Source organism: Leptidea sinapis, chromosome 47, assembly GCF_905404315.1.
Source record: "Leptidea sinapis chromosome 47, ilLepSina1.1, whole genome shotgun sequence".
NCBI lineage: Eukaryota > Metazoa > Arthropoda > Insecta > Lepidoptera > Pieridae > Leptidea > Leptidea sinapis.
The window spans coordinates 7,995,198-8,019,832 of NC_066311.1; the positions used below are offsets into that span (position 1 = coordinate 7,995,198).

The window sequence follows — 24,635 nt, forward strand, 5'->3', positions numbered from 1 at the left end:
GTAGAATACAAAGGATTCCAGATTTGAGAGGCATATTCTAAGTGACCACGAACGAAGGTGCAGTACAATATCTTCAGTGTCTTGACTTGACGTAAATCACGCGAGCTTCTTATAATAAATCCAAGGGCTTTCATAGCTTTAGATATAGTTAAATTTATATGTTGGTCAAATAATAGTTTCGAATCAAGTAAAACACCAAGGTCTCGTATTGTACTACTTCTCTGCACATTCTCACATTTCAACTGGTAATTGAAAATTATAGGATGCCGCTTACGCGTGAATGTCATTACGCTACATTTTGATGGGTTTAGCTCTAGGCTATGATCGTCACAATAATTTTGCAATCGGTGTAGGTCTTCTTGTAGAGCTATTGCATCATCTAGTGACGATACCTTGTTGTAAATTTTGATATCGTCAGCAAAGCACAATATTTTGGCGGTACGTAAGCAAGTATCAACATCATATAAAAATATTGCGAACAATAGAGGGCCAAGCAAGGAACCCTGAGGAACGCCACTCGATATGGGTACCCACCCTGATATATAATTACTGACAACAACAGCTTGAGTGCGATTATGAATATAGGAGGAAAACCATCTTAACAAGTCACCGCTGATACCAATATTATAGAGCTTATTAAGAAGGATGTCATGCCGTATTCGGTCGAATGCCTTACTGAAGTCGGTGTAAATTACATCAGCTTGGACACCTTGCTGCATCATTCATTGTAATGAACGGGCTGTGTATTGTATGACAGAGTGCGAGCGACGGTCGGAGCGGGTCCGCGCGCTTCACTCGCTGGTACACGCACTGCCGCCTGACAACCTGCGCATGTTGCGGCTTGTGCTCGCCCACCTGCTCAAGTGAGTGTTACTCTTACTGTGTCATGACAGAGTGCGAGCGACGGTCGGAGCGGGTCCGCGCGCTTCACTCGCTGGTGCACGCACTGCCGCCTGACAACCTGCGCATGTTGCGGCTTGTGCTCGCCCACCTGCTCAAGTGAGTGTTACTCTTACTGTGTCATGACAGAGTGCGAGCGACAGTCGGAGCGGGTCCGCGCGCTTCACTCGCTGGTGCACGCACTGCCGCCTGACAACCTGCGCATGTTGCGGCTTGTGCTCGCCCACCTGCTCAAGTGAGTGTTACTCTTACTGTGTCATGACAGAGTGCGAGCGACGGTCGGAGCGGGTCCGCGCGCTTCACTCGCTGGTGCACGCACTGCCGCCTGACAACCTGCGCATGTTGCGGCTTGTGCTCGCCCACCTGCTCAAGTGAGTGTTACTCTTACTGTGTCATGACAGAGTGCGAGCGACGGTCGGAGCGGGTCCGCGCGCTTCACTCGCTGGTGCACGCACTGCCGCCTGACAACCTGCGCATGTTGCGGCTTGTGCTCGCCCACCTGCTCAAGTGAGTGTTACTCTTACTGTGTCATGACAGAGTGCGAGCGACGGTCGGAGCGGGTCCGCGCGCTTCACTCGCTGGTGCACGCACTGCCGCCTGACAACCTGCGCATGTTGCGGCTTGTGCTCGCCCACCTGCTCAAGTGAGTGTTACTCTTACTGTGTCATGACAGAGTGCGAGCGACGGTCGGAGCGGGTCCGCGCGCTTCACTCGCTGGTGCACGCACTGCCGCCTGACAACCTGCGCATGTTGCGGCTTGTGCTCGCCCACCTGCTCAAGTGAGTGTTACTCTTACTGTGTCATGACAGAGTGCGAGCGACGGTCGGAGCGGGTCCGCGCGCTTCACTCGCTGGTGCACGCACTGCCGCCTGACAACCTGCGCATGTTGCGGCTTGTGCTCGCCCACCTGCTCAAGTGAGTGTTACTCTTACTGTGTCATGACAGAGTGCGAGCGACGGTCGGAGCGGGTCCGCGCGCTTCACTCGCTGGTGCACGCACTGCCGCCTGACAACCTGCGCATGTTGCGGCTTGTGCTCGCCCACCTGCTCAAGTGAGTGTTACTCTTACTGTGTCATGACAGAGTGCGAGCGACGGTCGGAGCGGGTCCGCGCGCTTCACTCGCTGGTGCACGCACTGCCGCCTGACAACCTGCGCATGTTGCGGCTTGTGCTCGCCCACCTGCTCAAGTGAGTGTTACTCTTACTGTGTCATGACAGAGTGCGAGCGACGGTCGGAGCGGGTCCGCGCGCTTCACTCGCTGGTGCACGCACTGCCGCCTGACAACCTGCGCATGTTGCGGCTTGTGCTCGCCCACCTGCTCAAGTGAGTGTTACTCTTACTGTGTCATGACAGAGTGCGAGCGACGGTCGGAGCGGGTCCGCGCGCTTCACTCGCTGGTGCACGCACTGCCGCCTGACAACCTGCGCATGTTGCGGCTTGTGCTCGCCCACCTGCTCAAGTGAGTGTTACTCTTACTGTGTCATGACAGAGTGCGAGCGACGGTCGGAGCGGGTCCGCGCGCTTCACTCGCTGGTGCACGCACTGCCGCCTGACAACCTGCGCATGTTGCGGCTTGTGCTCGCCCACCTGCTCAAGTGAGTGTTACTCTTACTGTGTCATGACAGAGTGCGAGCGACGGTCGGAGCGGGTCCGCGCGCTTCACTCGCTGGTGCACGCACTGCCGCCTGACAACCTGCGCATGTTGCGGCTTGTGCTCGCCCACCTGCTCAAGTGAGTGTTACTCTTACTGTGTCATGACAGAGTGCGAGCGACGGTCGGAGCGGGTCCGCGCGCTTCACTCGCTGGTGCACGCACTGCCGCCTGACAACCTGCGCATGTTGCGGCTTGTGCTCGCCCACCTGCTCAAGTGAGTGTTACTCTTACTGTGTCATGACAGAGTGCGAGCGACGGTCGGAGCGGGTCCGCGCGCTTCACTCGCTGGTGCACGCACTGCCGCCTGACAACCTGCGCATGTTGCGGCTTGTGCTCGCCCACCTGCTCAAGTGAGTGTTACTCTTACTGTGTCATGACAGAGTGCGAGCGACGGTCGGAGCGGGTCCGCGCGCTTCACTCGCTGGTGCACGCACTGCCGCCTGACAACCTGCGCATGTTGCGGCTTGTGCTCGCCCACCTGCTCAAGTGAGTGTTACTCTTACTGTGTCATGACAGAGTGCGAGCGACGGTCGGAGCGGGTCCGCGCGCTTCACTCGCTGGTGCACGCACTGCCGCCTGACAACCTGCGCATGTTGCGGCTTGTGCTCGCCCACCTGCTCAAGTGAGTGTTACTCTTACTGTGTCATGACAGAGTGCGAGCGACGGTCGGAGCGGGTCCGCGCGCTTCACTCGCTGGTGCACGCACTGCCGCCTGACAACCTGCGCATGTTGCGGCTTGTGCTCGCCCACCTGCTCAAGTGAGTGTTACTCTTACTGTGTCATGACAGAGTGCGAGCGACGGTCGGAGCGGGTCCGCGCGCTTCACTCGCTGGTGCACGCACTGCCGCCTGACAACCTGCGCATGTTGCGGCTTGTGCTCGCCCACCTGCTCAAGTGAGTGTTACTCTTACTGTGTCATGACAGAGTGCGAGCAACGGTCGGAGCGGGTCCGCGCGCTTCACTCGCTGGTGCACGCACTGCCGCCTGACAACCTGCGCATGTTGCGGCTTGTGCTCGCCCACCTGCTCAAGTGAGTGTTACTCTTACTGTGTCATGACAGAGTGCGAGCGACGGTCGGAGCGGGTCCGCGCGCTTCACTCGCTGGTGCACGCACTGCCGCCTGACAACCTGCGCATGTTGCGGCTTGTGCTCGCCCACCTGCTCAAGTGAGTGTTACTCTTACTGTGTCATGACAGAGTGCGAGCGACGGTCGGAGCGGGTCCGCGCGCTTCACTCGCTGGTGCACGCACTGCCGCCTGACAACCTGCGCATGTTGCGGCTTGTGCTCGCCCACCTGCTCAAGTGAGTGTTACTCTTACTGTGTCATGACAGAGTGCGAGCGACGGTCGGAGCGGGTCCGCGCGCTTCACTCGCTGGTGCACGCACTGCCGCCTGACAACCTGCGCATGTTGCGGCTTGTGCTCGCCCACCTGCTCAAGTGAGTGTTACTCTTACTGTGTCATGACAGAGTGCGAGCGACGGTCGGAGCGGGTCCGCGCGCTTCACTCGCTGGTGCACGCACTGCCGCCTGACAACCTGCGCATGTTGCGGCTTGTGCTCGCCCACCTGCTCAAGTGAGTGTTACTCTTACTGTGTCATGACAGAGTGCGAGCGACGGTCGGAGCGGGTCCGCGCGCTTCACTCGCTGGTGCACGCACTGCCGCCTGACAACCTGCGCATGTTGCGGCTTGTGCTCGCCCACCTGCTCAAGTGAGTGTTACTCTTACTGTGTCATGACAGAGTGCGAGCGACGGTCGGAGCGGGTCCGCGCGCTTCACTCGCTGGTGCACGCACTGCCGCCTGACAACCTGCGCATGTTGCGGCTTGTGCTCGCCCACCTGCTCAAGTGAGTGTTACTCTTACTGTGTCATGACAGAGTGCGAGCGACGGTCGGAGCGGGTCCGCGCGCTTCACTCGCTGGTGCACGCACTGCCGCCTGACAACCTGCGCATGTTGCGGCTTGTGCTCGCCCACCTGCTCAAGTGAGTGTTACTCTTACTGTGTCATGACAGAGTGCGAGCGACGGTCGGAGCGGGTCCGCGCGCTTCACTCGCTGGTGCACGCACTGCCGCCTGACAACCTGCGCATGTTGCGGCTTGTGCTCGCCCACCTGCTCAAGTGAGTGTTACTCTTACTGTGTCATGACAGAGTGCGAGCGACGGTCGGAGCGGGTCCGCGCGCTTCACTCGCTGGTGCACGCACTGCCGCCTGACAACCTGCGCATGTTGCGGCTTGTGCTCGCCCACCTGCTCAAGTGAGTGTTACTCTTACTGTGTCATGACAGAGTGCGAGCGACGGTCGGAGCGGGTCCGCGCGCTTCACTCGCTGGTGCACGCACTGCCGCCTGACAACCTGCGCATGTTGCGGCTTGTGCTCGCCCACCTGCTCAAGTGAGTGTTACTCTTACTGTGTCATGACAGAGTGCGAGCGACGGTCGGAGCGGGTCCGCGCGCTTCACTCGCTGGTGCACGCACTGCCGCCTGACAACCTGCGCATGTTGCGGCTTGTGCTCGCCCACCTGCTCAAGTGAGTGTTACTCTTACTGTGTCATGACAGAGTGCGAGCGACGGTCGGAGCGGGTCCGCGCGCTTCACTCGCTGGTGCACGCACTGCCGCCTGACAACCTGCGCATGTTGCGGCTTGTGCTCGCCCACCTGCTCAAGTGAGTGTTACTCTTACTGTGTCATGACAGAGTGCGAGCGACGGTCGGAGCGGGTCCGCGCGCTTCACTCGCTGGTGCACGCACTGCCGCCTGACAACCTGCGCATGTTGCGGCTTGTGCTCGCCCACCTGCTCAAGTGAGTGTTACTCTTACTGTGTCATGACAGAGTGCGAGCGACGGTCGGAGCGGGTCCGCGCGCTTCACTCGCTGGTGCACGCACTGCCGCCTGACAACCTGCGCATGTTGCGGCTTGTGCTCGCCCACCTGCTCAAGTGAGTGTTACTCTTACTGTGTCATGACAGAGTGCGAGCGACGGTCGGAGCGGGTCCGCGCGCTTCACTCGCTGGTGCACGCACTGCCGCCTGACAACCTGCGCATGTTGCGGCTTGTGCTCGCCCACCTGCTCAAGTGAGTGTTACTCTTACTGTGTCATGACAGAGTGCGAGCGACGGTCGGAGCGGGTCCGCGCGCTTCACTCGCTGGTGCACGCACTGCCGCCTGACAACCTGCGCATGTTGCGGCTTGTGCTCGCCCACCTGCTCAAGTGAGTGTTACTCTTACTGTGTCATGACAGAGTGCGAGCGACGGTCGGAGCGGGTCCGCGCGCTTCACTCGCTGGTGCACGCACTGCCGCCTGACAACCTGCGCATGTTGCGGCTTGTGCTCGCCCACCTGCTCAAGTGAGTGTTACTCTTACTGTGTCATGACAGAGTGCGAGCGACGGTCGGAGCGGGTCCGCGCGCTTCACTCGCTGGTGCACGCACTGCCGCCTGACAACCTGCGCATGTTGCGGCTTGTGCTCGCCCACCTGCTCAAGTGAGTGTTACTCTTACTGTGTCATGACAGAGTGCGAGCGACGGTCGGAGCGGGTCCGCGCGCTTCACTCGCTGGTGCACGCACTGCCGCCTGACAACCTGCGCATGTTGCGGCTTGTGCTCGCCCACCTGCTCAAGTGAGTGTTACTCTTACTGTGTCATGACAGAGTGCGAGCGACGGTCGGAGCGGGTCCGCGCGCTTCACTCGCTGGTGCACGCACTGCCGCCTGACAACCTGCGCATGTTGCGGCTTGTGCTCGCCCACCTGCTCAAGTGAGTGTTACTCTTACTGTGTCATGACAGAGTGCGAGCGACGGTCGGAGCGGGTCCGCGCGCTTCACTCGCTGGTGCACGCACTGCCGCCTGACAACCTGCGCATGTTGCGGCTTGTGCTCGCCCACCTGCTCAAGTGAGTGTTACTCTTACTGTGTCATGACAGAGTGCGAGCGACGGTCGGAGCGGGTCCGCGCGCTTCACTCGCTGGTGCACGCACTGCCGCCTGACAACCTGCGCATGTTGCGGCTTGTGCTCGCCCACCTGCTCAAGTGAGTGTTACTCTTACTGTGTCATGACAGAGTGCGAGCGACGGTCGGAGCGGGTCCGCGCGCTTCACTCGCTGGTGCACGCACTGCCGCCTGACAACCTGCGCATGTTGCGGCTTGTGCTCGCCCACCTGCTCAAGTGAGTGTTACTCTTACTGTGTCATGACAGAGTGCGAGCGACGGTCGGAGCGGGTCCGCGCGCTTCACTCGCTGGTGCACGCACTGCCGCCTGACAACCTGCGCATGTTGCGGCTTGTGCTCGCCCACCTGCTCAAGTGAGTGTTACTCTTACTGTGTCATGACAGAGTGCGAGCGACGGTCGGAGCGGGTCCGCGCGCTTCACTCGCTGGTGCACGCACTGCCGCCTGACAACCTGCGCATGTTGCGGCTTGTGCTCGCCCACCTGCTCAAGTGAGTGTTACTCTTACTGTGTCATGACAGAGTGCGAGCGACGGTCGGAGCGGGTCCGCGCGCTTCACTCGCTGGTGCACGCACTGCCGCCTGACAACCTGCGCATGTTGCGGCTTGTGCTCGCCCACCTGCTCAAGTGAGTGTTACTCTTACTGTGTCATGACAGAGTGCGAGCGACGGTCGGAGCGGGTCCGCGCGCTTCACTCGCTGGTGCACGCACTGCCGCCTGACAACCTGCGCATGTTGCGGCTTGTGCTCGCCCACCTGCTCAAGTGAGTGTTACTCTTACTGTGTCATGACAGAGTGCGAGCGACGGTCGGAGCGGGTCCGCGCGCTTCACTCGCTGGTGCACGCACTGCCGCCTGACAACCTGCGCATGTTGCGGCTTGTGCTCGCCCACCTGCTCAAGTGAGTGTTACTCTTACTGTGTCATGACAGAGTGCGAGCGACGGTCGGAGCGGGTCCGCGCGCTTCACTCGCTGGTGCACGCACTGCCGCCTGACAACCTGCGCATGTTGCGGCTTGTGCTCGCCCACCTGCTCAAGTGAGTGTTACTCTTACTGTGTCATGACAGAGTGCGAGCGACGGTCGGAGCGGGTCCGCGCGCTTCACTCGCTGGTGCACGCACTGCCGCCTGACAACCTGCGCATGTTGCGGCTTGTGCTCGCCCACCTGCTCAAGTGAGTGTTACTCTTACTGTGTCATGACAGAGTGCGAGCGACGGTCGGAGCGGGTCCGCGCGCTTCACTCGCTGGTGCACGCACTGCCGCCTGACAACCTGCGCATGTTGCGGCTTGTGCTCGCCCACCTGCTCAAGTGAGTGTTACTCTTACTGTGTCATGACAGAGTGCGAGCGACGGTCGGAGCGGGTCCGCGCGCTTCACTCGCTGGTGCACGCACTGCCGCCTGACAACCTGCGCATGTTGCGGCTTGTGCTCGCCCACCTGCTCAAGTGAGTGTTACTCTTACTGTGTCATGACAGAGTGCGAGCGACGGTCGGAGCGGGTCCGCGCGCTTCACTCGCTGGTGCACGCACTGCCGCCTGACAACCTGCGCATGTTGCGGCTTGTGCTCGCCCACCTGCTCAAGTGAGTGTTACTCTTACTGTGTCATGACAGAGTGCGAGCGACGGTCGGAGCGGGTCCGCGCGCTTCACTCGCTGGTGCACGCACTGCCGCCTGACAACCTGCGCATGTTGCGGCTTGTGCTCGCCCACCTGCTCAAGTGAGTGTTACTCTTACTGTGTCATGACAGAGTGCGAGCGACGGTCGGAGCGGGTCCGCGCGCTTCACTCGCTGGTGCACGCACTGCCGCCTGACAACCTGCGCATGTTGCGGCTTGTGCTCGCCCACCTGCTCAAGTGAGTGTTACTCTTACTGTGTCATGACAGAGTGCGAGCGACGGTCGGAGCGGGTCCGCGCGCTTCACTCGCTGGTGCACGCACTGCCGCCTGACAACCTGCGCATGTTGCGGCTTGTGCTCGCCCACCTGCTCAAGTGAGTGTTACTCTTACTGTGTCATGACAGAGTGCGAGCGACGGTCGGAGCGGGTCCGCGCGCTTCACTCGCTGGTGCACGCACTGCCGCCTGACAACCTGCGCATGTTGCGGCTTGTGCTCGCCCACCTGCTCAAGTGAGTGTTACTCTTACTGTGTCATGACAGAGTGCGAGCGACGGTCGGAGCGGGTCCGCGCGCTTCACTCGCTGGTGCACGCACTGCCGCCTGACAACCTGCGCATGTTGCGGCTTGTGCTCGCCCACCTGCTCAAGTGAGTGTTACTCTTACTGTGTCATGACAGAGTGCGAGCGACGGTCGGAGCGGGTCCGCGCGCTTCACTCGCTGGTGCACGCACTGCCGCCTGACAACCTGCGCATGTTGCGGCTTGTGCTCGCCCACCTGCTCAAGTGAGTGTTACTCTTACTGTGTCATGACAGAGTGCGAGCGACGGTCGGAGCGGGTCCGCGCGCTTCACTCGCTGGTGCACGCACTGCCGCCTGACAACCTGCGCATGTTGCGGCTTGTGCTCGCCCACCTGCTCAAGTGAGTGTTACTCTTACTGTGTCATGACAGAGTGCGAGCGACGGTCGGAGCGGGTCCGCGCGCTTCACTCGCTGGTGCACGCACTGCCGCCTGACAACCTGCGCATGTTGCGGCTTGTGCTCGCCCACCTGCTCAAGTGAGTGTTACTCTTACTGTGTCATGACAGAGTGCGAGCGACGGTCGGAGCGGGTCCGCGCGCTTCACTCGCTGGTGCACGCACTGCCGCCTGACAACCTGCGCATGTTGCGGCTTGTGCTCGCCCACCTGCTCAAGTGAGTGTTACTCTTACTGTGTCATGACAGAGTGCGAGCGACGGTCGGAGCGGGTCCGCGCGCTTCACTCGCTGGTGCACGCACTGCCGCCTGACAACCTGCGCATGTTGCGGCTTGTGCTCGCCCACCTGCTCAAGTGAGTGTTACTCTTACTGTGTCATGACAGAGTGCGAGCGACGGTCGGAGCGGGTCCGCGCGCTTCACTCGCTGGTGCACGCACTGCCGCCTGACAACCTGCGCATGTTGCGGCTTGTGCTCGCCCACCTGCTCAAGTGAGTGTTACTCTTACTGTGTCATGACAGAGTGCGAGCGACGGTCGGAGCGGGTCCGCGCGCTTCACTCGCTGGTGCACGCACTGCCGCCTGACAACCTGCGCATGTTGCGGCTTGTGCTCGCCCACCTGCTCAAGTGAGTGTTACTCTTACTGTGTCATGACAGAGTGCGAGCGACGGTCGGAGCGGGTCCGCGCGCTTCACTCGCTGGTGCACGCACTGCCGCCTGACAACCTGCGCATGTTGCGGCTTGTGCTCGCCCACCTGCTCAAGTGAGTGTTACTCTTACTGTGTCATGACAGAGTGCGAGCGACGGTCGGAGCGGGTCCGCGCGCTTCACTCGCTGGTGCACGCACTGCCGCCTGACAACCTGCGCATGTTGCGGCTTGTGCTCGCCCACCTGCTCAAGTGAGTGTTACTCTTACTGTGTCATGACAGAGTGCGAGCGACGGTCGGAGCGGGTCCGCGCGCTTCACTCGCTGGTGCACGCACTGCCGCCTGACAACCTGCGCATGTTGCGGCTTGTGCTCGCCCACCTGCTCAAGTGAGTGTTACTCTTACTGTGTCATGACAGAGTGCGAGCGACGGTCGGAGCGGGTCCGCGCGCTTCACTCGCTGGTGCACGCACTGCCGCCTGACAACCTGCGCATGTTGCGGCTTGTGCTCGCCCACCTGCTCAAGTGAGTGTTACTCTTACTGTGTCATGACAGAGTGCGAGCGACGGTCGGAGCGGGTCCGCGCGCTTCACTCGCTGGTGCACGCACTGCCGCCTGACAACCTGCGCATGTTGCGGCTTGTGCTCGCCCACCTGCTCAAGTGAGTGTTACTCTTACTGTGTCATGACAGAGTGCGAGCGACGGTCGGAGCGGGTCCGCGCGCTTCACTCGCTGGTGCACGCACTGCCGCCTGACAACCTGCGCATGTTGCGGCTTGTGCTCGCCCACCTGCTCAAGTGAGTGTTACTCTTACTGTGTCATGACAGAGTGCGAGCGACGGTCGGAGCGGGTCCGCGCGCTTCACTCGCTGGTGCACGCACTGCCGCCTGACAACCTGCGCATGTTGCGGCTTGTGCTCGCCCACCTGCTCAAGTGAGTGTTACTCTTACTGTGTCATGACAGAGTGCGAGCGACGGTCGGAGCGGGTCCGCGCGCTTCACTCGCTGGTGCACGCACTGCCGCCTGACAACCTGCGCATGTTGCGGCTTGTGCTCGCCCACCTGCTCAAGTGAGTGTTACTCTTACTGTGTCATGACAGAGTGCGAGCGACGGTCGGAGCGGGTCCGCGCGCTTCACTCGCTGGTGCACGCACTGCCGCCTGACAACCTGCGCATGTTGCGGCTTGTGCTCGCCCACCTGCTCAAGTGAGTGTTACTCTTACTGTGTCATGACAGAGTGCGAGCGACGGTCGGAGCGGGTCCGCGCGCTTCACTCGCTGGTGCACGCACTGCCGCCTGACAACCTGCGCATGTTGCGGCTTGTGCTCGCCCACCTGCTCAAGTGAGTGTTACTCTTACTGTGTCATGACAGAGTGCGAGCGACGGTCGGAGCGGGTCCGCGCGCTTCACTCGCTGGTGCACGCACTGCCGCCTGACAACCTGCGCATGTTGCGGCTTGTGCTCGCCCACCTGCTCAAGTGAGTGTTACTCTTACTGTGTCATGACAGAGTGCGAGCGACGGTCGGAGCGGGTCCGCGCGCTTCACTCGCTGGTGCACGCACTGCCGCCTGACAACCTGCGCATGTTGCGGCTTGTGCTCGCCCACCTGCTCAAGTGAGTGTTACTCTTACTGTGTCATGACAGAGTGCGAGCGACGGTCGGAGCGGGTCCGCGCGCTTCACTCGCTGGTGCACGCACTGCCGCCTGACAACCTGCGCATGTTGCGGCTTGTGCTCGCCCACCTGCTCAAGTGAGTGTTACTCTTACTGTGTCATGACAGAGTGCGAGCGACGGTCGGAGCGGGTCCGCGCGCTTCACTCGCTGGTGCACGCACTGCCGCCTGACAACCTGCGCATGTTGCGGGGCTTGTGCTCGCCCACCTGCTCAAGTGAGTGTTACTCTTACTGTGTCATGACAGAGTGCGAGCGACGGTCGGAGCGGGTCCGCGCGCTTCACTCGCTGGTGCACGCACTGCGCCTGACAACCTGCGCATGTTGCGGCTTGTGCTCGCCCACCTGCTCAAGTGAGTGTTACTCTTACTGTGTCATGACAGAGTGCGAGCGACGGTCGGAGCGGGTCCGCGCGCTTCACTCGCTGGTGCACGCACTGCCGCCTGACAACCTGCGCATGTTGCGGCTTGTGCTCGCCCACCTGCTCAAGTGAGTGTTACTCTTACTGTGTCATGACAGAGTGCGAGCGACGGTCGGAGCGGGTCCGCGCGCTTCACTCGCTGGTGCACGCACTGCCGCCTGACAACCTGCGCATGTTGCGGCTTGTGCTCGCCCACCTGCTCAAGTGAGTGTTACTCTTACTGTGTCATGACAGAGTGCGAGCGACGGTCGGAGCGGGTCCGCGCGCTTCACTCGCTGGTGCACGCACTGCCGCCTGACAACCTGCGCATGTTGCGGCTTGTGCTCGCCCACCTGCTCAAGTGAGTGTTACTCTTACTGTGTCATGACAGAGTGCGAGCGACGGTCGGAGCGGGTCCGCGCGCTTCACTCGCTGGTGCACGCACTGCCGCCTGACAACCTGCGCATGTTGCGGCTTGTGCTCGCCCACCTGCTCAAGTGAGTGTTACTCTTACTGTGTCATGACAGAGTGCGAGCGACGGTCGGAGCGGGTCCGCGCGCTTCACTCGCTGGTGCACGCACTGCCGCCTGACAACCTGCGCATGTTGCGGCTTGTGCTCGCCCACCTGCTCAAGTGAGTGTTACTCTTACTGTGTCATGACAGAGTGCGAGCGACGGTCGGAGCGGGTCCGCGCGCTTCACTCGCTGGTGCACGCACTGCCGCCTGACAACCTGCGCATGTTGCGGCTTGTGCTCGCCCACCTGCTCAAGTGAGTGTTACTCTTACTGTGTCATGACAGAGTGCGAGCGACGGTCGGAGCGGGTCCGCGCGCTTCACTCGCTGGTGCACGCACTGCCGCCTGACAACCTGCGCATGTTGCGGCTTGTGCTCGCCCACCTGCTCAAGTGAGTGTTACTCTTACTGTGTCATGACAGAGTGCGAGCGACGGTCGGAGCGGGTCCGCGCGCTTCACTCGCTGGTGCACGCACTGCCGCCTGACAACCTGCGCATGTTGCGGCTTGTGCTCGCCCACCTGCTCAAGTGAGTGTTACTCTTACTGTGTCATGACAGAGTGCGAGCGACGGTCGGAGCGGGTCCGCGCGCTTCACTCGCTGGTGCACGCACTGCCGCCTGACAACCTGCGCATGTTGCGGCTTGTGCTCGCCCACCTGCTCAAGTGAGTGTTACTCTTACTGTGTCATGACAGAGTGCGAGCGACGGTCGGAGCGGGTCCGCGCGCTTCACTCGCTGGTGCACGCACTGCCGCCTGACAACCTGCGCATGTTGCGGCTTGTGCTCGCCCACCTGCTCAAGTGAGTGTTACTCTTACTGTGTCATGACAGAGTGCGAGCGACGGTCGGAGCGGGTCCGCGCGCTTCACTCGCTGGTGCACGCACTGCCGCCTGACAACCTGCGCATGTTGCGGCTTGTGCTCGCCCACCTGCTCAAGTGAGTGTTACTCTTACTGTGTCATGACAGAGTGCGAGCGACGGTCGGAGCGGGTCCGCGCGCTTCACTCGCTGGTGCACGCACTGCCGCCTGACAACCTGCGCATGTTGCGGCTTGTGCTCGCCCACCTGCTCAAGTGAGTGTTACTCTTACTGTGTCATGACAGAGTGCGAGCGACGGTCGGAGCGGGTCCGCGCGCTTCACTCGCTGGTGCACGCACTGCCGCCTGACAACCTGCGCATGTTGCGGCTTGTGCTCGCCCACCTGCTCAAGTGAGTGTTACTCTTACTGTGTCATGACAGAGTGCGAGCGACGGTCGGAGCGGGTCCGCGCGCTTCACTCGCTGGTGCACGCACTGCCGCCTGACAACCTGCGCATGTTGCGGCTTGTGCTCGCCCACCTGCTCAAGTGAGTGTTACTCTTACTGTGTCATGACAGAGTGCGAGCGACGGTCGGAGCGGGTCCGCGCGCTTCACTCGCTGGTGCACGCACTGCCGCCTGACAACCTGCGCATGTTGCGGCTTGTGCTCGCCCACCTGCTCAAGTGAGTGTTACTCTTACTGTGTCATGACAGAGTGCGAGCGACGGTCGGAGCGGGTCCGCGCGCTTCACTCGCTGGTGCACGCACTGCCGCCTGACAACCTGCGCATGTTGCGGCTTGTGCTCGCCCACCTGCTCAAGTGAGTGTTACTCTTACTGTGTCATGACAGAGTGCGAGCGACGGTCGGAGCGGGTCCGCGCGCTTCACTCGCTGGTGCACGCACTGCCGCCTGACAACCTGCGCATGTTGCGGCTTGTGCTCGCCCACCTGCTCAAGTGAGTGTTACTCTTACTGTGTCATGACAGAGTGCGAGCGACGGTCGGAGCGGGTCCGCGCGCTTCACTCGCTGGTGCACGCACTGCCGCCTGACAACCTGCGCATGTTGCGGCTTGTGCTCGCCCACCTGCTCAAGTGAGTGTTACTCTTACTGTGTCATGACAGAGTGCGAGCGACGGTCGGAGCGGGTCCGCGCGCTTCACTCGCTGGTGCACGCACTGCCGCCTGACAACCTGCGCATGTTGCGGCTTGTGCTCGCCCACCTGCTCAAGTGAGTGTTACTCTTACTGTGTCATGACAGAGTGCGAGCGACGGTCGGAGCGGGTCCGCGCGCTTCACTCGCTGGTGCACGCACTGCCGCCTGACAACCTGCGCATGTTGCGGCTTGTGCTCGCCCACCTGCTCAAGTGAGTGTTACTCTTACTGTGTCATGACAGAGTGCGAGCGACGGTCGGAGCGGGTCCGCGCGCTTCACTCGCTGGTGCACGCACTGCCGCCTGACAACCTGCGCATGTTGCGGCTTGTGCTCGCCCACCTGCTCAAGTGAGTGTTACTCTTACTGTGTCATGACAGAGTGCGAGCGACGGTCGGAGCGGGTCCGCGCGCTTCACTCGCTGGTGCACGCACTGCCGCCTGACAACCTGCGCATGTTGCGGCTTGTGCTCGCCCACCTGCTCAAGTGAGTGTTACTCTTACTGTGTCATGACAGAGTGCGAGCGACGGTCGGAGCGGGTCCGCGCGCTTCACTCGCTGGTGCACGCACTGCCGCCTGACAACCTGCGCATGTTGCGGCTTGTGCTCGCCCACCTGCTCAAGTGAGTGTTACTCTTACTGTGTCATGACAGAGTGCGAGCGACGGTCGGAGCGGGTCCGCGCGCTTCACTCGCTGGTGCACGCACTGCCGCCTGACAACCTGCGCATGTTGCGGCTTGTGCTCGCCCACCTGCTCAAGTGAGTGTTACTCTTACTGTGTCATGACAGAGTGCGAGCGACGGTCGGAGCGGGTCCGCGCGCTTCACTCGCTGGTGCACGCACTGCCGCCTGACAACCTGCGCATGTTGCGGCTTGTGCTCGCCCACCTGCTCAAGTGAGTGTTACTCTTACTGTGTCATGACAGAGTGCGAGCGACGGTCGGAGCGGGTCCGCGCGCTTCACTCGCTGGTGCACGCACTGCCGCCTGACAACCTGCGCATGTTGCGGCTTGTGCTCGCCCACCTGCTCAAGTGAGTGTTACTCTTACTGTGTCATGACAGAGTGCGAGCGACGGTCGGAGCGGGTCCGCGCGCTTCACTCGCTGGTGCACGCACTGCCGCCTGACAACCTGCGCATGTTGCGGCTTGTGCTCGCCCACCTGCTCAAGTGAGTGTTACTCTTACTGTGTCATGACAGAGTGCGAGCGACGGTCGGAGCGGGTCCGCGCGCTTCACTCGCTGGTGCACGCACTGCCGCCTGACAACCTGCGCATGTTGCGGCTTGTGCTCGCCCACCTGCTCAAGTGAGTGTTACTCTTACTGTGTCATGACAGAGTGCGAGCGACGGTCGGAGCGGGTCCGCGCGCTTCACTCGCTGGTGCACGCACTGCCGCCTGACAACCTGCGCATGTTGCGGCTTGTGCTCGCCCACCTGCTCAAGTGAGTGTTACTCTTACTGTGTCATGACAGAGTGCGAGCGACGGTCGGAGCGGGTCCGCGCGCTTCACTCGCTGGTGCACGCACTGCCGCCTGACAACCTGCGCATGTTGCGGCTTGTGCTCGCCCACCTGCTCAAGTGAGTGTTACTCTTACTGTGTCATGACAGAGTGCGAGCGACGGTCGGAGCGGGTCCGCGCGCTTCACTCGCTGGTGCACGCACTGCCGCCTGACAACCTGCGCATGTTGCGGCTTGTGCTCGCCCACCTGCTCAAGTGAGTGTTACTCTTACTGTGTCATGACAGAGTGCGAGCGACGGTCGGAGCGGGTCCGCGCGCTTCACTCGCTGGTGCACGCACTGCCGCCTGACAACCTGCGCATGTTGCGGCTTGTGCTCGCCCACCTGCTCAAGTGAGTGTTACTCTTACTGTGTCATGACAGAGTGCGAGCGACGGTCGGAGCGGGTCCGCGCGCTTCACTCGCTGGTGCACGCACTGCCGCCTGACAACCTGCGCATGTTGCGGCTTGTGCTCGCCCACCTGCTCAAGTGAGTGTTACTCTTACTGTGTCATGACAGAGTGCGAGCGACGGTCGGAGCGGGTCCGCGCGCTTCACTCGCTGGTGCACGCACTGCCGCCTGACAACCTGCGCATGTTGCGGCTTGTGCTCGCCCACCTGCTCAAGTGAGTGTTACTCTTACTGTGTCATGACAGAGTGCGAGCGACGGTCGGAGCGGGTCCGCGCGCTTCACTCGCTGGTGCACGCACTGCCGCCTGACAACCTGCGCATGTTGCGGCTTGTGCTCGCCCACCTGCTCAAGTGAGTGTTACTCTTACTGTGTCATGACAGAGTGCGAGCGACGGTCGGAGCGGGTCCGCGCGCTTCACTCGCTGGTGCACGCACTGCCGCCTGACAACCTGCGCATGTTGCGGCTTGTGCTCGCCCACCTGCTCAAGTGAGTGTTACTCTTACTGTGTCATGACAGAGTGCGAGCGACGGTCGGAGCGGGTCCGCGCGCTTCACTCGCTGGTGCACGCACTGCCGCCTGACAACCTGCGCATGTTGCGGCTTGTGCTCGCCCACCTGCTCAAGTGAGTGTTACTCTTACTGTGTCATGACAGAGTGCGAGCGACGGTCGGAGCGGGTCCGCGCGCTTCACTCGCTGGTGCACGCACTGCCGCCTGACAACCTGCGCATGTTGCGGCTTGTGCTCGCCCACCTGCTCAAGTGAGTGTTACTCTTACTGTGTCATGACAGAGTGCGAGCGACGGTCGGAGCGGGTCCGCGCGCTTCACTCGCTGGTGCACGCACTGCCGCCTGACAACCTGCGCATGTTGCGGCTTGTGCTCGCCCACCTGCTCAAGTGAGTGTTACTCTTACTGTGTCATGACAGAGTGCGAGCGACGGTCGGAGCGGGTCCGCGCGCTTCACTCGCTGGTGCACGCACTGCCGCCTGACAACCTGCGCATGTTGCGGCTTGTGCTCGCCCACCTGCTCAAGTGAGTGTTACTCTTACTGTGTCATGACAGAGTGCGAGCGACGGTCGGAGCGGGTCCGCGCGCTTCACTCGCTGGTGCACGCACTGCCGCCTGACAACCTGCGCATGTTGCGGCTTGTGCTCGCCCACCTGCTCAAGTGAGTGTTACTCTTACTGTGTCATGACAGAGTGCGAGCGACGGTCGGAGCGGGTCCGCGCGCTTCACTCGCTGGTGCACGCACTGCCGCCTGACAACCTGCGCATGTTGCGGCTTGTGCTCGCCCACCTGCTCAAGTGAGTGTTACTCTTACTGTGTCATGACAGAGTGCGAGCGACGGTCGGAGCGGGTCCGCGCGCTTCACTCGCTGGTGCACGCACTGCCGCCTGACAACCTGCGCATGTTGCGGCTTGTGCTCGCCCACCTGCTCAAGTGAGTGTTACTCTTACTGTGTCATGACAGAGTGCGAGCGACGGTCGGAGCGGGTCCGCGCGCTTCACTCGCTGGTGCACGCACTGCCGCCTGACAACCTGCGCATGTTGCGGCTTGTGCTCGCCCACCTGCTCAAGTGAGTGTTACTCTTACTGTGTCATGACAGAGTGCGAGCGACGGTCGGAGCGGGTCCGCGCGCTTCACTCGCTGGTGCACGCACTGCCGCCTGACAACCTGCGCATGTTGCGGCTTGTGCTCGCCCACCTGCTCAAGTGAGTGTTACTCTTACTGTGTCATGACAGAGTGCGAGCGACGGTCGGAGCGGGTCCGCGCGCTTCACTCGCTGGTGCACGCACTGCCGCCTGACAACCTGCGCATGTTGCGGCTTGTGCTCGCCCACCTGCTCAAGTGAGTGTTACTCTTACTGTGTCATGACAGAGTGCGAGCGACGGTCGGAGCGGGTCCGCGCGCTTCACTCGCTGGTGCACGCACTGCCGCCTGACAACCTGCGCATGTTGCGGCTTGTGCTCGCCCACCTGCTCAAGTGAGTGTTACTCTTACTGTGTCATGACAGAGTGCGAGCGACGGTCGGAGCGGGTCCGCGCGCTTCACTCGCTGGTGCACGCACTGCCGCCTGACAACCTGCGCATGTTGCGGCTTGTGCTCGCCCACCTGCTCAAGTGAGTGTTACTCTTACTGTGTCATGACAGAGTGCGAGCGACGGTCGGAGCGGGTCCGCGCGCTTCACTCGCTGGTGCACGCACTGCCGCCTGACAACCTGCGCATGTTGCGGCTTGTGCTCGCCCACCTGCTCAAGTGAGTGTTACTCTTACTGTGTCATGACAGAGTGCGAGCGACGGTCGGAGCGGGTCCGCGCGCTTCACTCGCTGGTGCACGCACTGCCGCCTGACAACCTGCGCATGTTGCGGCTTGTGCTCGCCCACCTGCTCAAGTGAGTGTTACTCTTACTGTGTCATGACAGAGTGCGAGCGACGGTCGGAGCGGGTCCGCGCGCTTCACTCGCTGGTGCACGCACTGCCGCCTGACAACCTGCGCATGTTGCGGCTTGTGCTCGCCCACCTGCTCAAGTGAGTGTTACTCTTACTGTGTCATGACAGAGTGCGAGCGACGGTCGGAGCGGGTCCGCGCGCTTCACTCGCTGGTGCACGCACTGCCGCCTGACAACCTGCGCATGTTGCGGCTTGTGCTCGCCCACCTGCTCAAGTGAGTGTTACTCTTACTGTGTCATGACAGAGTGCGAGCGACGGTCGGAGCGGGTCCGCGCGCTTCACTCGCTGGTGCACGCACTGCCGCCTGACAACCTGCGCATGTTGCGGCTTGTGCTCGCCCACCTGCTCAAGTGAGTGTTACTCTTACTGTGTCATGACAGAGTGCGAGCGACGGTCGGAGCGGGTCCGCGCGCTTCACTCGCTGGTGCACGCACTGCCGCCTGACAACCTGCGCATGTTGCGGCTTGTGCTCGCCCACCTGCTCAAGTGAGTGTTACTCTTACTGTGTCGCGCCAAATAAGAGCCGCCATGATCGTGACGTCATAATAACATAAAGAAAAAAACGTCAAATGTTCAGTCGAATCCTTATTGATTTTCATAAATTTAAAAATGACCTCTCATAATCCGTGTCGTTGGCGTGCTAATAATATATTGTTTTTGCTATAGTGACGTCACAAAATGGTGGCCGGCGTTTTCGGTCACGTGACATACAGATTATAGAACTATGATTTTAATTTTGAAAATATAAATAATTCTCATGTTTTTATAACAAATTAGTATTGAATCCGTATTTTTTAGGGTAAAATCTCTCTAAATAACAAAATTTCATAATTTAATTTTGATGGATGAAACCGGCCTATTATTGATGTGTTAATGTTCCAGCGCCGATCATTGCTGCGAGCGAAACAAATACATAGACGTAGTGGCAGTGATATTGTAAACGAGGTGTGATCTACGAATGTCGCCCCCGGCACCTTCTCCCAGTCTTTTTTATAACAATAAGGAACGAGGCGAGCAGGTCGTTTAGGATCAGTTCCATTACAATGCAGTGCCGCTCAGGATTCTTGAAAAACCCAAAAATTCTGAGCGGCACTACAACTGCGGTCGTCACCTTGAGACAGAATTGTTAAGCCTCATTTGCCCAGTAATTTCATTAGCTACGGCACCCTTCAGACCGAAACACAGTGATGCTTATACATTACCGCTTCACGGCAGAAATAGCGCCTTTGTGTTACCCATAATCTAGTGCATCCTGTGCAAAGGAACCTCCGACTGGTAACAAGCAGTGAGACCTTGTTTTGCATTATGCGAGTAACTGATAGGTGCAGCTCACAGCTGTAACAGTAGTGACGTTTGTATGCAGCGTGGCGGCCGCGAGCTCCAAGAACCTGATGAGCGTTTGCAACCTGGCCGTGTGCTGGGGACCCACGCTGCTGCGGCCCGAGCGAGAGACCGTGGCCTCCATCCTGGAGCTCAAGTTCTACAACGTGCTGGTGGAGTCGCTGCTCAACCACTTCGCCGAGATCTTCGACCCCGTGCCGCCCAGGTCAGTGCTAATGTACAACGGTGCCCGTTTATAATACTTTGAGAAATGTTCGAAACTATATTGCTCCACAAAATGCGTACAGTCTCAACTCGGCAGCTGCGCGTTGACCGACACTAAATGTCGAGTTGTTTTAAGGTCACTGTGTCTCAACCACGGTTCGAAACCATACGTCGAATATAATTGTTTTTAACAGTTGAGTAGGAAGATACATGCCTGCGGATTTAGTTAAACTCTGACTGCAGAAGAATTGGACACGTGTAACTTCTAATTCTTGTTTTCTTATAGCTGACCTTATCAGGACACTAATATATATCTAATATATGTCAAGACCATTAGACACGTGGACCAATGAAACTTAAGTTTTCCAGGATACCAGCTTGGTAACACAGTTTCGCTTTTATGTCGACACAAGGCATAAAAGGCATTAATTTTCTCAAATTTCTTTAGAAATATTTTTGATGTCATTCTAATATATTAGATACAACTACCGCTTCGGAATCTAAATGCGCTCTGAGAGAGAAGAAGCAGTGCAGGAAGCTCTCCCATCATTCTTTTATTGCATATTTTTTTTTTGATAAAATATACAATATAGTGCTGTCATTGCTATTGCTATAAAATAATCATAATCTAGTCATTTTAAGTCATTCACATTTATGAAAATTGAGGTTTTTTTTTTCCTACGGGGACTTATTCGCTTAAGTGTTGGAAGGATACCATAATTTATTTAAAAAATTACCTAATACTTCTAACTAAAAATACTGTATGTGGTAGTTACACTGTCTTTAGCCCATACCGTAACGGCCGCGGGGAAACCTACACACATCAACTTTATGTAAGGATATTTTATTAATTGCTTCATACCTCAAAAACAAAAAAAGAAAAAAAAAAAACAAAATAAAAGTTAATTCTTATTACAATTCAGCAGCGTAAAGTTAATCGTATAACTTTGTTTTGTTCGTTTATTTTAAGTTAAAGCCTGTTAATTTTCTCGTTATGTCACGTCGACATTTAACAAGAGACGAAATGGTTTGAGCTGTCGGCTGTTGGAAAAAGGCGCACGCCAACGGGCATTTGTTGAGGCTTTACGAACCAGTCAAAACGGATTCACCAGCTTATGGATACGTTATAGTATCATGGGAGATGTCGCGGAACAGAATTAGGGCAGAACTCCCAGACAGGTTTTATATATCGATCGTTCATAATATAGCCTGAGAACCAAATATTACGGCCAAGCAATTAGTGCGATGACTACATACCGACCACCAGTTGTTAAAGACCAAATTGGAGAAATTTGCACGGAGCCGGTCTTCGTACCACTGCGAGTTCCAGCTTTTACGGCGGCGGGGCAGTCGCATATGAAGACTTTTGTGGGCTGATATTTAGAATGGACTGACGTGTCGACGACTCGTCACTCGTACTCTTTATCTTTCTCTCTTCTCATCTTAACAGACGCTTAACCATTAACGTCGGGATCAAACACTGATTAAAAAATTTAAAAATAATCTTTGGTATCCTTGTCTCATTTTTTTTTAAGTTTTATCTTATTAAGATTTAACGTCTACAATGAGTCAAAATACAAGAATACTGTAAACGCAACAAAAACATTCAAAAACGACCTGTCAGGGTGCTAGCTGCTTTTTTTTCTATTGTACAATTGAAGTTTAGTATTTAATATTTATGGCTAGACTAAGTATTAGCAATTGGACTGAAATGCTCCTGGCGTACTTGTCTTCCCATCGCTTTGTACAGCGCAGAGAAATAAACTTTCATGGCGGCAGATAGACAGAGAATTAATGCCCTTGAAATGTGGTGTTGGCGCCGTATGCTCCGAATACCATGGACAGCCCGACGCACAAACATCTGCATTTTAAAGCAGCTTAAGATAGATAATGCTCACGTCTGTACACGGTCTGCTTATAGACGACCTGTATAGCCGAGTGGTTAGCGATCCTACCTACTAAGCTAGAGGTCCCGGATTCGAATCCCGGTAGGTGCAAGCATTTATATGATGAATATGGATGTTTGTTTCCGAGTCATGGATGTTTAAATGTATTAATGTATGTTTATATGAATTTATGTATGTTTAAGTAAGTATATTCTATAAAATATATCATTGTCTTGTAACCTATAACACAGGCTATATATGCTCTGGGCAAGATAATTTGTGTAAAAAGTGTGTCAATATTGTCAATATTATTATTGTAGCGCATAATGCGATAGTTTTGCCAAGCTGTACGCAGAAGAGCCGAAATAAATAATAAATAGACCTAGAGGCCGTAGTCCTAAACGGTCGCCGGTTGGATCAAATCTCCGAAAACCTGATCCCTAATAATAAGTGCCGCACTTCATCAGGCGACAGAGCGAATCCGATGGAGATAGCCCGTTGACCGATAGAATATGAGTCACGATCCTCAGCAGTGAGGGAACGCTAAGAAGAGATCCTCGCGCAAAGCTTCTTGACCGGTAAATATTCATGGAGGATTTTGTGCACTTAACTCATACCAACGCCTAAGCTTGTACGAATCTACCTGATTTTCTTAATGACACCAGAGACTAGGAATGAAGCGAACACCCTCAGGCTCTAATTATAAATGTTTATTGTACGATATCACATTGTAATCAATATTTTAAATAAAAAAAAGCCCGCTGAGTTTCTTGCGCTCGTTCTTCTCAGGTCTGATGCAGTCTATTTTGAATGGGTGGTAGGTTTTAACGTTCAATAGGTGATTTTGAATAAAAATATTTGAATTTGAATTTTATCAGTCTCTATTAAACGCATAAAACGGATGTTATCTCTAGTCGACGCCGTAGAAGACGGAGGAGATTAGCGCGACCACGTTTAAACTCATTAAACCAGCTGTTGTTAACAGTCATAACTTTATTTTTGACTTAAATCACATCGAAAGTCATAAAAAAAAAAATTACACGGTGAAGTGACACAGACAATTTTCCATTTGCCGCCAAATCGTGTAACAAATGACAAATGAATAAATTTCACCATGAGAAATATTGGCAAACATGTTGTTCCATTTTTAAAATTTAAGCCTATCTTATGATATTGTTTAGAAGTGGCCCAGTTTTGAAACCGTTCAGTGTCACCTTCGTACCTCACCGTGCAATACACCTTACTTTATCCCATCGTCCCGTTTATTTTGTTTTCACATTTGAATTTCGATACCGTTCTATCGTTATTTTTGAATATTTATCGTTTCAATATATCTCATATAATATAGAGAATAAGAACAAATTTATATAGATCGATACAATTAAATACATTTTATAAGTACTTTAAAACTTTACTAACTGCTTTAAAATGGTGTATAGAAATATTTTTCTTTTTATTAATTAGTTTTAGTGTATAGAATTACATATGTATGTATTTCAGTATTTTGTTGTAATTTCATTTTGATTATCAGCCCTGAACAAGCCTTAAGAAATGGTGCAACGAATAGTTTGAAAGTCCTTATGCCCAGCTATGAACACAGCGCCACCCGGATTACGTGTTTAGTCCTCGGCAAAATACATAGGCTGCACTAAAACTACCAGGAATTGAATATTTCCACTGTTCCTGTCATATTAAAATCTTTTTAATTGAAAACTACTTGGTTTTAAAAATCGAATACCATTTATTTATTTAAAAAAAGATTCTCGGTCTTGTCAAACTTGATTGGTCGTTGAGAAAATGGAATTGACTCGAGAAAATTCTAGAGCGATGAAATATTATGTCTTTCGAAGTGGTTGAACACAAAAACAGTGTGTTGACCGGATGATTTCTGCATTTGGTGATGAAGCCACACTTTATCGCTGAAACCACAATTTATCGCTGGTTTGCTGAATTTCAACGTGGACGTGTCAAGCTCAGTGATGATCCTGATGATGATGATTCAAATACAAATAATCTTGTATGAACAGGCGAATTAGGTGTAAAAAAGTTGTTTTCCCGATGAATACCGCATTTGCTCTGGGAATAGCAAAAAGCGATTCGCGTTACTTGGTGCGTCAGAACTCTCGAAAGATCCCACGCAGGATCCTCAAATGCTGTATACAACATCGTATCAAGTAACGAATCCTGGATAATCGCGTACGAACCCGAAACAAAAAACCGGTCACGAGTTTGGGTGTTCGAAAATGAGTTAAAGCCAACAAAAATTGTTCGTTCACGGAGTGTTGCAGAAAAAGTGGTAGCCACGTTTGTCTCCAAAACCGGCCATGTTGCGACTATTCCTCTTGAGGAACAAAGAAGCTAAGCCCTAATGATTTCTATGCTTTCCCTAAAATAAAGAATAAATTGCGTGGTCAGAGATTTTCATCACCTGAAGAAGCCGTGGAAAACAAAACGGCTACAAAACGGCCATTTTGGAGACCCCAACTTCCGAATGGAATGGTTGCTTCAATGATTGGTTCCATCGTATGGAAAAATGTGTTAAATATCGCGGAGAATACTTCGAAAAGCAATAAATGCATTTTTAAATAGTAATGTTGTGTCA

At 56.3% G+C, this 24,635-nt stretch overlaps 1 protein-coding gene across 1 annotated transcript in view; it reads left to right on the forward strand.

Annotated features, from left to right (window-relative positions):
• Window positions 1-24,635, forward strand: part of LOC126978227 (rho GTPase-activating protein Graf-like) — a 73,720-nt gene that overhangs the window by 36,477 nt on the left and 12,608 nt on the right. Inside the window, exons 11-12 of the mRNA XM_050826990.1 lie at window positions 758-863; window positions 19,966-20,148. Coding sequence (XP_050682947.1) covers window positions 758-863; window positions 19,966-20,148 — 289 coding nt within the window. The remainder of the gene's footprint in view (window positions 1-757; window positions 864-19,965; window positions 20,149-24,635) is intronic.